General features: G+C 41.2%; 1 protein-coding gene across 6 annotated transcripts in view; it reads right to left on the reverse strand.

Annotated features, from left to right (window-relative positions):
- The window catches only part of LOC148371286 (myocyte-specific enhancer factor 2D homolog), a 23,157-nt gene extending 9,539 nt beyond the window's left edge, over nt 1-13,618 (reverse strand). For 3 of the 6 annotated variants that reach the window (XM_088329292.1, XM_088329291.1, XM_088329287.1), the window contains exons 1-9: nt 13,428-13,618; nt 9,618-9,906; nt 9,052-9,255; nt 5,897-6,034; nt 5,601-5,820; nt 4,436-4,492; nt 4,184-4,368; nt 2,713-2,742; nt 406-535 (exon numbers count right to left, since the gene is read on the reverse strand). In XM_088329292.1, coding sequence (XP_088185418.1) covers nt 406-535; nt 2,713-2,742; nt 4,184-4,368; nt 4,436-4,492; nt 5,601-5,820; nt 5,897-6,034; nt 9,052-9,255; nt 9,618-9,671 — 1,018 coding nt within the window. In that variant the 5' untranslated portion in view covers nt 9,672-9,906; nt 13,428-13,618. The remainder of the gene's footprint in view (nt 1-405; nt 536-2,712; nt 2,743-4,183; nt 4,369-4,435; nt 4,493-5,600; nt 5,821-5,896; nt 6,035-9,051; nt 9,256-9,617; nt 9,907-13,427) is intronic. The other 3 variants (XM_088329293.1, XM_088329290.1, XM_088329289.1) reach the window with 2 other exon arrangements.
- Nucleotides 13,619-16,224: the final 2,606 nt, after the last annotated feature.

The raw sequence follows: 16,224 nt of genomic DNA on the forward strand, positions 1-16,224 counted from the left end.
TGCCACTACTGTCTCATAGAATATTTTCAGGAGCTTTTTGCAGATGTTGAAGGAGGCCAGCCTTCTGAGGAAGTAAAGTCGGCTTTGCCCTTTCCTACATAGAGCTTCTGTGTTGGCAGTCCAGTCCAGTTTGTTGTCCAGCTGCACACCCAGGTATTTGTAGGTCTGGACAAATTCTACACATTCTCCCTTGATGGTTACAGGAACCGGGTGAGTTCTGGTTCTCCTGGGTCTTGGTGGTGTTTAGGTGCAGGTGGTTTGATATGATGCAAAAACCACGTACCGTTTCCTCACATTTTGCATGTTTAAGAATTTGCGATTACCTTTGACCCCTTTTCACACCGTCTTTAAAACGTCTTGACATGAGCACACAGCATCACATATGATGAATAATGTGCAGTTTACCTGTGTTGTACGCTGTGGGCATTGCAGAAAAGGGCAGCCCCTGTGCCAGGAGACTGGGCGTGGCCACGGACACCACGGGTGTGGTGAGGGTCTGGGCCACTTGGGCACCGACTGCCAGCCGCTGGGCGTTCTATCAGAGAGGACAGCAAGTGAATTGTTAAATTTGCAACTGCCGCAATTGTATATATAAACCCACATGCTATGTATGTAGTGACAATGTACACAGTGTAAAGGTTTTTCCTTGTCATGTGTGAAGTGAAGTGCAATGTCAATGGGCTTACAGTACATTAAAGGCAATTTCAAAATGGGCCGATCAACTGATTTGCCTCAGCAAAGGTCAACTTGCTATGAAATGTCCCAAGTAGTCTGCATTATAACGCAGGGGGTCAGGAACCTATGGCTTGCAAGCCAGATATGGCTCTTTTCATGAGTACGCCTGGCTTGGAGATAAAAATGGAGTTATGCAATTTTTCTCAGAATCGTTCCAAATTTGGAATGCGCTATAAGGATGATGGAACATGCAAAGCCACAGCAACAGGAGATTGAAAAGGTTTTGCTCCAGTATATATAAGGCACAGTCTCAACTAGTTTGATGTCTGGGTGTCACACCGACAGACCCTATTTTGGCTACATGTCACTAAATAACCTTTCTATGGAAGCTCATTAAACAATGTATATTCACTGTTGAGAGACTAAGATGAAAACACACAAGACATATTTCTTTTAGATTGACTAAATTATAATTTCATGTTACATTCAGACTGGTGTGATTTTTTTGAAAGCTATAACCACGGCACCAGAACATTTGCCCCTAAAGCTTTAACATGCCTTTAGTGTAATGTCACAAAATGTTGAGGTGTGTGTATACTGACATCGTGGGTGAATATCAACTTATCGGGGAACAAGGATCATGCCATGCGGCGTTACCCTATTTCTGTGAAAACAGTACAGTAAACCCTCGCCAAATTGCAATTTTTAGTGTGGTGTTAAGGGGATGTGGTGAAAAATATTTGCCTGCGCATAGTCCAAGCCTCAGGATTGCCGTTTTGCATGGTGGAGGTTAACAGGTGATCATTTAAGAAATTAATGTACAGTACAACTTTGTTTTGTGATATAGAGCACAGCCAGAAAATCCGAAAGCAGCCTATGGCAAAATATTCAACTGTTTTCCTAATTCTTTTAAGGTGCTGTCCAGGATATGAACATTTTCAACTTGCTGACGCCATCTTCTGGCTTAAATTATTATTACAGCCCCTGGTAAGGCTCGTGCAAGTACGTGCATATCTTAGATTTGTTTGACTAAACTTTTCTTTTGTCATCTTTTGGGAGGTTTGGGTTAGCATTTAGACTGTATTTGAAACGGTCATTTTCTTACCTTCACCATTTTCTAGCTACACTAACAGAAAACTGGACGCACAAGCAAGAGATCTCTCTCCACCCTCCTCCCCTCTCTCCTGGTTCCTTAACCAAAAGTAAAATAAAAGCAGATAGGCACAGTGGGGAGAAGATTATAAAGGCTTTTTGAACTCAGTTGGTTATTGCTACTCAATAAAGAAAGTATTCTTCTTTCAACTTTTTAAGGAAACCTCTAGAGAAGCACTCTACCTTTAATACAATCTTATATATCTTAGTATTACATTTTTATGTTCAATTACTATTTTCAATGTGTTTTAAGCAATCAGGAAGATGTGTTTTTATAGCTTTTTTAGGGTTAACTTGGATTATTTGGTTGGTCCAAGAACGATTGAATAGATTGATTGGTTTTCAGTCATTTCTTATGATGAAAGATTTTGAGACAAGAGAAATTTTAAATACAAGCTTGATCAGAGAACATTTTTAACTCGTATGAAGGGCCATTGAGATAATAAGTCTACTTTCAACTTTTTAAGGACAACTCAAAAAGAAAAAAAGGGTAGTGGTAAATACAACTACGAGAGTGTTTTGGAATATATGTTTGGTTATTACTTAGCAGTTTAAACTATAAATATAAAATTATATAACATTTTTGATCATCAGAAACATCATCTTTATATCAATAAGCGTAGTAGGGCTCTCCAACCCGAGCAAATAGTGAGAGTTTACTGTACTTATTTCCTTAAAACAGTCCTGAATCATAAAGATCATGATGCCGGGATTCAAGAACAACATGGTCATGAGGCCCGAACCGCATGCAGCCATTCTGGGGATCATCCCCTGAAATGCCAGTGGAGCAAAATTAAAAAAAAAACAACCAAACAAAACGTTAACCAAATCAATGAGTGTTGTTGGTATTTTCTATTGCGACCATGCTAAGATGCGGACATTCACCTCATTTACCAACTCCAGCTCATCTTCTGTCTGCGAAGGGTGGTAACAGAAAGGGTTACACGTTTGTAAGAAGTCAGAAAAGTAGAAATTTGTGGAGGGCGAACAACACGCTACATGTGAAGGCGGAAAATAGTGGCTGCGTGTGTCATTGTATAGGGACACACTCATAAATTCGCGGAATATACTCACTTGAAAGACCTGCAAGAATGTGACTTGTTGCTAGAAGACAAGTGGACCCCTTTCTGTGTTTGTAAACAAGTGTGACGTAGCCTAGCTTTGTGGGTATTGTTGAGGCAAAACAACACATTACATGTCCATTTTTAACTGCTGATTGACAGAAAAAGAACGTGGATCTCAAACAAGCACAAAGTATGTGCAAGCAGCAAGATAGCGACTTTATGTTAGTGATCAAAGTCAACAAGAACCCCAAAAAATGTTTTTTGATCGATACTACACAGAGATTGGACCACTTTGCGGAGCTTTTGTGTGGCTTTTTTGCCTCGTTTCCAAAATCTGTCCAAATCGGGTAAGTTACGAGGGAAAATACCTTTTTTATGCCAGCGGGTTAAATGGATGAAAAGAGGGGCACAGATGGTCAGTACATATTTAAAGTAGCTTAGTTCACACAAAGGTATAACTTTAGAAAATTTGAGTTTCCTTGGTTTGCACCCACCTCAAAATACATTTTTTGTGTTGGTGGGATGAAAAAAAAAACGCTAACGACAATCAATAATAATTGGTAGCTAACGCTACATTTCCTCGACACTTTTCCGAATTGCACTTACTAAAAGCATTCAACTTTCAAGTAAATGTAAATCATATCACAACGATTAACTTATCAAATATGAAATGGGGATCCCAAGCATTCCTCTCGATTTCCTCGGTCCAGTCAGTTAATTCAGTTGATTACAGTCACAGGCTCCTACAGTGCTTTTGAAAAAGCCTGTTTCGTCATGAAAAAAGTTGCATTCTTTAAAATTGCACCCTTACACACAACGGCTGGAGATGTTGTTTTAATCAATTGCAACTTAATGAACACAACTCAACAAACAAATCTTGCCTTTCTCTATTCAAAAATGTACCGCTACTGCTGCCGTTTCTGGTCAAAAGCGCGCGCGCACATCATGTGGTGAGCTGGTGATGACGTAGGTTCGGAAGGGGATTATACATTTTTTCCGTATTTTATGCATTTTTTGATCATTTCTAATTGCAATTCCTGCACCCGCACACACAACAGTTGGGGGCATGTAGTTTTTGTAAATCGCGGATCCAAAAAAGGTCAACTCAACAAACTAATCTTCCCTCGGTCTATTCAAACTCGTACTGCTACTCCCAACTCTTTTGGGTCGACAATGTGGACGCATCCTATGCTGATCCACCGATGACAGAGGCTGGAAAGGGGTCTATAAACCCCTGAAACACAGAGGCCAACAAATACAAAGATGGTTATGAAAGTTGTCATGCGGTTTACCATCTGCATGAGACTCTTCCCGCCCTGAGAAGTGATGACGCGGAGGTCCGGTTTACGGCTGCTGACCATCTGGGGACTAGCGGGCGGTGGCGGCGGCGACTTGGCCGGGGTCACCTTGCCCAGACTGTTGCCATTGGACACGGCGAGGAGGCCTGGCGAGGCCCTGGCGCTGGTGTAACCGTTAGCTGTGCAAAGAGATGAATGAGGCCGTGCTAAAACAACTAAATTGGATGAAACAAATGAAATACTTACAAACTGGACTGGGACAGCCTCCGTTTGAATTATTTAGGTCACCTCCCAATAGAGCGCCTGTTGAATTCAATATATAATCAGCAACTGATGGCAAGTCACACACTCTCGAGTGCGGCATTGTAAAAAAGCTGGATTTTTAACTTAATTTTCAGGGGTACTTTGAAAAGGAATTCAAATTTTTTTTAATCACATGCATGGAGTATAGCCACCAAGACAAATTACTCAACTTAAAAGGACAGTGTGTAATATCGAATGACTTCTAGTTGTTAAAAAAAAAAAAACTTCGTTTAGTGAAAAAACAAACAAAAATACATGAAAAATACTCATGTTAATTTTCAAAACTACTCACGGATAGAGAAATTTGTATTTCTTTTACATAGCGGAAATCACACCTAGTAGTTGCCGCCAAGTTTGTCTGGCATCTTGTGCCCATCTGGAAATAGTTTTCGCTTGCATTGAACAGACAATACCGTGCCATCTAATTGTCAAATACTACACAACGCACCTTCAAAAGGTAGTGTACACAACTTGAAATGTAGCTACTCTCTGCCGCCATCTCCTTGCTTAAAGTCATAATCGCAGACTCAATCAGCTCATTCCTCAAGTACTGATTAACTCTTCTTTTTCATCTTTTGGGGGATTTGGGTTGATGTTTGTACTGTATTTGAAACAGGCCTTTTCTTATTTTTACTATTTTCAATCTACACGAACAAAAAACGCTGTGGACGAGCATGAAATCATGCTCCCACCCCAGCATTTTAAACTGGATACGGTGAAAAAAAAAAAAGACTACTTGCAAAGTTTGAAAAGAAAATCTTGTGTATCATGGAGTTGAATTGGTGAAGCACAAAAATGTTAAGATCACGTCAGACAATTGAACCAAAATGGAGTCTAATTACACAATCGCACTACGTCACATCACAATATCGATTAGATTTTAGTTAAAGGTAAAGCCCTAGTCACAGCCCTATTTTGAAGAAGAACGACGGTTGTTTCTCCACATGGTAAATGAATCAAGTTGAGCTGAGATGAACACACTATCACTTGCATCATATTTTTCAGTATGGCTCTGAGGGGATGCCATACCACGCAAAAGAGTTTCTAACTTTTTAGTGCTCCTTTCTGCTGACGCGTCCTTTTTAACGACCTTAGCACAAAATCTCACCTGCGCTGGCCGGTCGCTGTGGCAACCCGGGAGACACGGTGTTCCTCGGAGGAGGCGGTTGCTGTGGCGACAGGAGGTGGGTGTCGGCAAGCGAAGATGCCGTCACGTAGGAGGTAGTTACCAGCGCATTGCTGGGATTGCTAAACTGCAGCGCGCTTGGATTGGACGCCTGCACAGTCACAGGCATGGAGAAGGTCTGCGCTGGGGCTGTCGACTGCTGCTACGTTTCACATAGCCAAAATGAGCAAACCAGCAGATGTCTCACTAAACTTTATAAGCATGGGGTTTGCACTCACTCCATAGCGTTTGAAGAGTACATCCAAGTCCTCCGTGGTCTTCCTAAACTTGTCATCATTTAGTGGACTCTGATCAATGGAGTCTTCGCCGTCAGGCTCTGGACTGTCGCAACCATTGAAGCCTTTCTTTCTCAAAGTCTACAAATTAAGGGTGACCTGATTTACATTATTTTTAGTAAATACGATGGAAACAGGTTACAGTAGTTCCTCTTTATACGAGCACCTCTGAACACAAAAATCATGGTATACAGGTTTGATTTGCAACAAAAATCTTGCTTGCATTGCGAAGAAAATTACAGTTCAAAGGCAGGCCTAGGGGCTACCACTAGCGACCGCTTACTTATCGCCAGCTACCATCAAGCTCATCTAGTTTGCGCTTGCAAACCACTACGGACAAAAACGTATATTTATGGTTACAGTAACTTATATTTTAAGTGTACAGTAATACCGTAAATTCCGGACTATAAGCCGCTACTTTTTTCCCAAACGTTCAACCCTGCGGCTTATTCAGTGATGCCGATTCATGTAATTTTTTTAACAGCCGCCAGCGGCGCTCGAGTTCAAGGCACAAGACGCAGCTTACAAGCTAAACGCAATCGAGCAGTCTGATAAAGAAGGAAACGGAGCTACTGCACGCATACTTTACCTTGCGAGCGTGCTGCTAGCGTGTTTTTGAATAAGGGAGTGTGGGACGACGTCTATAGCGTTTTGCTACCCTTCACAGGCAAGTCAAACTATTAATTATTATTAAAGCTTTGAAAACTCTCTCGGTGTACTGTCTTTCTTTGTAAATATGTGTAACCATGTATAATATGTATTTGCAACTGAATATTTTTGTAATATATTTATTTTTATTTATTTTGGACACTTATTCTGATGAGTCTTGCACTGACCAATTAAAAAGAAGGGGCGTAACAGACGCGGGGGATGACGGGAAGTGGGGACCGGTAAAGGTGAGTGTTTGTGGACACGGCAGACAGTAGTGGATATATTTTTTTCCCACTCTTACCTTTGGAAATATACACTTTTTTTCCTTAGATTACTTTTAACGGGACCTGGACTCTGCAGGTCTGCATAAAATCTCAAGTATCGGTATCATTTTCCCTTCATTTTGCCGGCTGTGGTTTTTGAACTGTGTACTTTATGATCGGTTAAAATCGTGGGACTCAAAGTAGTGTTTGGGTTAATTTTGTGATTGTGTTACATATTTTAATGTGGGCGCGTAAGGCTTATATTCAGGTGCGGCTTGTCTAAGTACATAAGCGGTTATCCTCTTAAAATGTGGTGGGTGCGGCTTATAATCAGGTGCGCTCTCTAGTCCGGAATTTACGGTAACTAACGGATCATCAACTCTCAACATCTCATATGTGTCAACCTCAGCCAATTTGTTTCCATTATTAATGATTGCTAATCCTCTTCATTAAAAGATAATAAACCTTACAAACACTACGCGGCACTCACTGACTACCTGCGTAGAATAATGAGACAATATTAGCATTCTACTATGATGTTGTCGTCTGCTACTAGTGACTAAGAAAATCCAAATTATAGAAGACTTGGGCAAGACGAGATTGTATAACACTTTTATACGGTGAAAAAAGACCAGTGGATACAATTTGAGATCATCAAAAAAACGTGTATGGGGTTAAAGTATTAGTTGACAGGTATGCCATCTTCTTAACTCATGCTTGCACGGCCCCCCTCCCTCCACACCACACTCACACATTTGTTACGGCGACTTCCTCAACATAGTAAGTACTCATAATAGACTTGCACCTTAATTATTATTTAGTTGCGTTTCTATTGTATTTTTTTTGTTGAGCTAATATTTGGATGATTTACAAGTGATCAGGAAATTGTGTTTTGCAGCTATTTAGGGTTCATTTGGATGCTTTTGGGAGGACGGGAGCAGACATTTTAGTTTTTCATATCGGGGAAATTTGCTCACTTACACGAGCAATTCGAGCTACAAGCACGATCCTGGAACGAATTCAGCTCGTATGAAGAAGTACCGTGTTTTCCGCACTATATGGCGCACCTAAAAGCCTTTATTTTTTTCAAAAGCTGACCATGCGCCTTATAATACAGTGCGCCTTATTTATGGATCAATATTAAGTCGCAAAGTCTTGCAACTAACTCACAGCCGCCGACTAGATTTTCCCTCGAACGCCAAGTAGTCCGCGGTGTATGCTGGGATTTATTTACCGGCGTTTCATTGGCTAACCAATGTGTCAATCATCATTTGAATCGATCACTATTGGCTAAAGTTATTCGGAGGTAAAGGGGCGGATCCTTTTTATCATTTACAGGCTGGCATAGGCTTAAGCGGCAAAACACAGCCTGCAATTGGCCGAAAAAGATGAATGTGAATAGCACGTGGGGTTGACGGCATAGAGAAAGCATTTTTTACTATTCTGTATTTGTAAATATTTTATTCTCCTGGATTTACTACACTCACGGATATAAGAGGACCATGGCTGCACATTATTATTGAACACAACGACTTCGGTGAGCTACTCCGGCTATATATTTTCCCTGTATCTTGTTTCAGACTGAACTCGATGTTTGTGTGATAAGCGGTGCAGATAATGGATGGAATGGAGTGTCTATTTTTAAATTCAACTAAATTCCAAGTGTTCATTGTCATATGCACAGTAAAGTTGCGAGCGAAAAAGAAAATAGAAACATAGAAATGTTTGGCATTTCTTGAATCCCAAGACTTTAACCTTCCGAATGATGGAACGATGCATTTAAGTGACATCGTACGGACACCGCATCCGCACGTGTCTACGACACGTATTTGCTTCTTTGCAAGCTTTGGGAATGTTAAGGGGGTAATAAGTTTGACTGAACTATCTGACTGTTTTGTCGACGTTCCCATTGTAGTGCCTTATAATCCGGTGCGTCTTATGTATGTCAAATATAGGACCAAAAACTATTTTTTCGGGGGTGCGCCCTATAACCTGGTGCGCCTTATAGTGCGGAAAATACGGTACTACTGAACATTAAAAAAAATTATTTAATACGATGTAATATAGGTACTATTAATTTGACATCAGCTATTTATAAAAAGTGCAAAAACAGCACACATTTAAGAAATGTATGGACTAATAAATATGACAAATGTGGTACAGATTAAGGGAGTCGGACATTACCTCGATGATGTCAGCGTTTGTGCGGCTCTCATGAGGCTCATTGTACTCTGTGTACTTGAGCAGAACCTTGTCCATGTCGGTGCTAGCGTACTGAAAGAGCTTGTTGGCATGGTTGAAGATGATCAGAGCGATCTCGCAGTCGCACAGCACGCTCAGCTCATACGCCTTCTTCATCAGGCCAAACTTGCGCTTGGTGAAGGTAACCTAGCAGCAGTGTGCAAGACAATCGGCAATTAGATTTAAAAATACTGCAACAAATGTACTGTTTGTTCATGCACAGGCAGATCCATTTTTTTTGGCTTGCACATTCTGTAACTCTCAGGTTGAGCTGCATGTTACATTTCAACTTCTCAACGACAGCTGGGTGCACAAGTGCAAGGGTGTCAAGCATGTGCTGCATTCAGCTGCCAGTAACCGAACTCCCTCGACAACCACCAAGGCAGACGCCGCAGCCCTGAATCTAAACTTTAAAAGTTCACTGGAGACTCAGCATTTAGTTACAGTTGGCGAAGAGGTAGGAGAAAGACTGGGGCAAGACTTTGAGGTCCAAAAGACTTCTGGCTTACCTGCTTGTTTCTTTCATCTGTGATCCTCTGAATCTGAATCTTTTTCCTGCCCATGATGCTTGGATGTGGTCAATTAGGATGAAAATGTATTTTTGCCGTGCAAGCTTTTTGTTATGTTTTTTTTTTTTTTCCAAATGGCCTCAATAAGGGAAAAACAATAAATCAGATGCAGGAAGGACGCGGAGGGCAACAACAGTGGTGGTGCTGGCACATTTCTTTGGCCAGGTTGAAGGTGAAGAAAACTTCTCAAGAGAAACAGTCGATGATGGCAGAGGGTGTTGCTCCGTACCTGTGGGGAAAGGAAATTCATATAAAGGTTTCATGCAGCATCCATCATTAAGTTGACCAAGGAAAAATGAATTTGGGTGACATTGGTAAAAAAAATAATTCCAACAAGTCAAACTCAAGAAAATTTACACAGTATCTGTGTATTAAACATTATCCATACATCTATTTCCCGCACCAGTTCCCCTCGTTAGGTTTCCGGGTTGCTGGAGCCCATCCCAGCCATCTATGGGAAGTGGGCAGGGGACACCTCGAACTGGTTGCCAGCCAGTTTCAGGGCAAAAAGAGACAAACAAACGAGGTCACAGGTACGATTCCCGGCTCCTCCAAGTTATATGTAGAAGTGTCGTTGGGCAAGGCACTGAATCCCAAACGCCCCCCGATGAGCAGGTAATTAGTTGCCTTGCATGGCTGACGCTGCTATCGGCTAGTTAGTGTGTGTAAAAGGGAAAGTGTGAAGCACATTGTAAAGCGCTTTGGGAGGTCTTTATTGACTTGTAAAGCGCTATATAAATGCAGAATATTTAGATTTTATTACATACACTCCATTATACCCAGGAACAAATCAGACCTGCAAATTGACCTGTTGTGCACGCTTTTGGAGAGGCAGAAGGCAACCCACGCAGGCACAGGGAGGCCGGTAGCTGGAATTGAACCCTAAACCTGTGCATCATCAAGCTAACCACTCAGCTGCCTGCCACCCGTATTGAATGACACAATGAAGTTTTAATAATTAGCTTATACATTGTAAAAATGTTTGAAACTTCTCTGTTTGGATTTCACTATGGTTGAACAACATATGAGATTCTATTTGACTGGGCACACCACACCAGGCTGACAAACGTGTGCATTTTCCTCTATGTTGTTTGCAAGGATACTTAAGTGTCATGTGTGATAATGCAGTCTATTATGACTGATTAATAGGAAACTTGCTCTCCTTTTGTTATCGTCCTTGAGGAACATTATTCCAGATGGTTTAGATGGGTGTATGTAAGGAAACACAATGACTTCCCTCCGCTTGCAATCATTATATAGAACATGATCTTTGATTGGGATGACTGAGGCCCTGCAAGGCTTTTGAGCACCCTCCTTAATTAGTGCAATTGACACATTCGTGCAATGCCCCCCCCCCCACCCTTTTCCCTTTCCCTCAAGGCGCTGACGGCTCAATTAGAAAGGTCTCTGCGTACTGATTGGACTCAGCAAGAACAAGGTCAATTCAGCGCAATAATGAAATTTATCCAAACCTGAACCCATCTTGCTGGACACCCAGAAGCAAAGTGGAGGGGGAAAACTAATTGAGCACATTGCCTGACTTGTTATTACAAAAAGTCGCAGTCATTTGGTTTATTACGAGATCAAATTGGTTAAATCAGCCAAGTGATGCTCAAGCGAGCCTGATGAAGGGGGGGAGACGCAATCATGCCGAGGGTCTTCATCTGTCTGTTGTAGAGTGAGCTCATTAGTGCCAATGACCTTTAAGTGGATTACACAGTAGCCAATGAAATGAGGAAAAGCAAAATGAAAGAAGCACACACACAGACACGCTTAAAAAGCAATCATTTCCACTTCTGCACTGACTCATGTTTATTTGTTGCAATAACTCTTTGCGTAACCTTTACATCTTTATATAAAAGGCCAGTAAGGATTTTGTCACTTAAAAAGTTAAATAAAACAAGTGCCCACAACCTAATATGCACAATGTTAAATCTATGATTAGGATGAGTAACATAATAGATACCAGAGGGAACTTGGATATTACGCCCTAATAAACATGTTGTTAAAACGTCAATTTTAATTCAGCAATAAACGTGTTCCCATGGAAGCACTGTAGGGAACAAACTGAACTTGTTTGCTCCTGGCATCAAATAATAGTCATAAAGTAAATACCCAAATAAAGTCATTTATGTATCAAACAAAATCGAAGACATTTACTAAAGCTCCAATCAGATGGTATCTAAGACATCTGAATAAAACTGAATAGCTGGCATTTAACAAATTTGCAATCATATCCCAGCGAAGACATTCGGAATAAAATAATCAGAAACATTTACTAAATGTCCAATCAGATACTAGCAAAGAAAATCCTAAGCAACACCCAATTTTTCAGGAAAACATTTTTTACATCATGCACCTGGGTTGCTGTCTTGGCTGCAACAACTGCCTCAAGGTTCTGAATATGGAATGTAGAGCTTTGTGAGCTTGCATGTTGGCCCTTTGTTTACATGCATTTAGTTTTGTTACTCTGGCTTCTACAGTTTCTCAGAACTTACAAGTTTGATTGCGAAGTTTTCAACAAAGTAATAGTAGTGTAAAACATTTCAATTTCCTGGTGACAGGTTCATGATGTAGCGCTTACCTCCCTCAAATAGAGCTACAATTATCTTCAGTAATAACCAAGTAAATCTTAATAGAAAACAAGGTAATAAATACTATGAACTGTATACACCAAATCTCATTAGGTTATAGGTGATGTAGGTAATTTGAAAGATGTTACTTTCTTCTGCCATCAATAGACTTCAAGTCATGATCGCAGCCTCAGTCAGCGCATTCATGGTGCTCGTGCAAGTATGTGCATTTTTTTAGACATGCTCGAATAAACTCGTCTTTGTTCATCTTTATGAAGGTTTGGGTTGGTGTTTAGACTGTATTTGAAACAGGCGTTTTCTTACCTCCCCATTTTCACTGACAAATAGAAAAAAAAATAACCCTGCGGATGCGAGCATGACAATCCCTCTTCAGCACTCCTCCCACCCTTCATTTCTCAAACCAATGTGTTGCGCCCCGAACAGCTCTAATAAAAGATGAAAGCAAATTGGCACCGTGGGGAAAAAACATTGGGTCTTTTTGAACACAGTTGTGCATTGTTGAATACTTAATAGAAAACATTTCCTTTAAGCTTTTTAAAGACACCTCAAACGACGCACCCCACCTTTTAACTTCATCCCATCCAGATTTTTTTATGATTCCCCTCGTGAAGCTTCAAAGACAACATTGCAACGACATGCATTTAGGTATACATAGTCTCTTTAAAGGTTTTATAAAATGTTCTTTACATTGTAGTGTGGACAATCTTCTCTTTGATACCACACATAGCATTTTTGCAGGACTATGTCGCGGTGTCCTTTGACATGAAGGAGCCAGGCCCACTAACGCAAGGTGGGTTATCGCACTGTACGTAGTCTGATTCGATTTAAAGCGATTTGTGAACGCAGGGAACGCAAATGAACAAGCAAACCAACATAAGAAGACGTTAACACGAGAGTCGAGAGAAATCGAGGCCATTAGACAATCCCTCCGTAACGAGCTGCGGTCGACAGCCATTACCTTCCCATTCGCAACTCGGTGGGCATACACTACTTTAATTCACGTTCGGGCAACTTTTGTTCGATATCGTAAGCTTGTAAAGGCGTGAAATGACGAAAATGATCCTCAGTAAACGTTTTGGAATATTTAAATAAGCAAAGCAAGCGGCGGTGCAAGGAGGGGGGGGGGTGAGACGTAGGAAGGAAACGTTTCACTTACCCAGATATATAGCCGATTAAAACCCCACGCACCAAGCGTCCGCCGGTATCTTATACTTGTCAATGAAGGACCATCGATTAATTACACTAACGTGACGTCTCGTTGTGAAACAACCCGCGACATTTTATTCCATTTCATATTTGAAGTAACTAAACAGTCCACCGAGGCGACACAGTGAAAGCAGCGTATGATCGACGTCATTGACCTCAGATTTTGACGGACGTAAGCGCAGACCAATAGAAAGGCGAAACGAGCTAGGTTTTGGCCAATCAGGCTGCGTTACGGTCGCCCGGGTCGGTCCCACAAGAGAGGACATGACGGAGGTGACGGCCATGTTGTGCGGTGGTGTTTGTATCCCTCCGCCACCGTATTTACCTTTTACATTATTTTTGCATGTGGGCAAAAATGTCCGCGGAGCCGCTATGCAGGCGACTGTTTGTGACAATTAATTTCCACGCGCCGCGAATTTATGTCAGGAAAGGGCGAAAGGATGTTGTTTTAAAAAAAAAAAATTCTTCTCGCTTGTATCGTCCTGACCGACGCGATGGCATTATATCACTGCACACTCACTATATGACGCACGAAGTCAGGGGTGTCAAACTCATTTGAGTTCGGGGGCCACATGGTAGAAAAAGCACCCTCGCGGGGGCCGGACTAGTAGATGAAAGAAAGAGAGAGATATGAAGGGTGAGAGATTTGCAAGAGAGAGGAGTGAAAGGACGAGACACAGAAAGAAAGAAAAAGAAGAAAAAAGAGAGAGAATGAAAGATAAATAAAGTGTGGTAAAGAGGGAGTAATAAAGATAGAATATAAGGACGAGAGGGAGTACCAGAAGAAAAAAAGGACAGACAGAGAAAGAGAGACAAATAGAGAGTGAGAGAAAAAAAGGAATAAAGAGAGATAAATAGAGATTATAGATACAGAAAGGGCGAGAGGGGTGAAAATGGAGAGGAGAAAGACAAAAAGAGGCATAAAGAGAGAAAAAGAACAGGAAAGAGAGAAAGAAACCGAGTGTGAAAGTTAGAAGAAAAAGAGGGAGAGAAAGAGACACACAGAGACAAAGAGAGAATAAGAGAATTGCAAAATGAAAGAAAGACAGCAAAAGAAAGACAAACAGATAGAGATAAAGATAGAGAGATAATAGAGAGAGAGAGGAATAAATAAAAAAGAGAAAGAGAGAGCAAAAGGAAGAAATAAAAGAGAGAGACAAAAATGTGGGAGAGGGAAAGAAAGAGAAAGAGCTAGTGAGAGAGAAAAAAAGGAGAGAAAATGCTGAAATTTTAATGTTATGTTTTCAAAGTTTGAGTAGTGCTTGAGTTTGTGTGAAGTGCTTGAAAATGTTTGTGATTGTTGCTATGCTTCACAACAAGTCTGCTTTAAAATGATGCAGACACTGCTCTCTATTGGCTTCGCTTTGCCATTATATTTCTTCTTTTCTCATGATTGACAGCAGTTGCCATTAGTTTATATGGCATTGTCCTAGTGGCGTCATGGCCCCCTATGGGTTGCGCCCAAGAGGGCAGATGAACGCTACACCTAAACAGGGCAGTATGAGAAGGATTACGTATCAATTACGGACATTTTTTATGGGCAATGCTAAAAATGTAGTTAGCGTTTCGGGCCCTGCCGTTGAACAGAAGAGTGTGTTGTGTCACCCTGACCCGATTGACATGGCCGCTTTCTGGTGTCCCGTTTCATCCCGAGGGACGAAAACATGACAATTTGGGTGCCGAGGTGCTTAACTTGTTCGTGTGTTAGGGCATTTGGGTTGGCCATGGTCCAAAAATGTTTGTGTGTGTTTTTTGCTAATTTTTCCCCTTTTTTGTTTTCTTTGTTTTTGTATGTGTTTGTCTTGCTCATACCTGTCAACCTGTACTTTTTTGCCGAACAAAGTACGTTTATTATGCATTTTAAGACGTGTACGACGTACAAGAAAATCTGTACGGAAAAACGCAAATTTGTCAATCATGGGTACCATCCAGTATACACCGACTATCACGAAACGACAAATCAATCAAGTCAAAGGAGTTCGCCGCGGTAGCCTCTATCTCGGTATCGAAGCGAAATCCCGTCTGCCGCTTGAGGATTTCCCATCATGCATCATTCCAATCACACGTGAACAAAGCGAAAGCAGAGCAGTAGGCCTCAATTACAACATAGTTTTGAATTTTCTTTGGATAGAATCATCGAGTCCCATGGCCGAACCTGAATTAAAACGCCGTAAGTTAAATGGAAGAGGCAAGCATCACAAAGAGTGGGAACAAATGTCAGGGCGATACTAGGGATCGATACAAGCTTCGAATAAAGCTGCGGTTGATGGTGGACGCATCAGGTTAGCACTGCTCGTTCTATGCGTTTATACTGTCATTGGCGTCGGTTTTAAGAGTATTGTTAATTATTAATTTTACAATTCTAACCATTTTAACATAGTTAGAAGTAAAGCAGCCGAGTCCTGCCATGGCCGGGCATTATACCGGCGGGCGGAGACGTAACTGCGTGAGATTCTTGCTCAAAGATGTTGTGGCAATTTCGGAGGGAATGTCAAGGACGGATTTTATTAACAAGTTTGTTGAAAAGATTCTGAAGTTTAAAAAGGAGGAGGTACATGCAGTCATAAAAATGACTTCTGGCAAAGGCTTTGATGTGAGTTTTGAAACGGCAGCTCTTTATCAAGAGTTTTGGAATCGCTTTGAGGGAGTGAGGTCCCAGTTTTCAGGATTTACAGTGGAGAAGCTGACTGATAATACTAACAAGATTGTCGTTGTTAGAATGTTTAGTGAAATGATCAGTGCTGATG

The sequence above is a fragment of the Urocampus carinirostris genome, chromosome 2 (assembly GCF_059441175.1).
Source record: "Urocampus carinirostris isolate Australia breed hairy pipefish chromosome 2, RoL_Ucar_1.0, whole genome shotgun sequence".
Lineage (NCBI taxonomy): Eukaryota > Metazoa > Chordata > Actinopteri > Syngnathiformes > Syngnathidae > Urocampus > Urocampus carinirostris.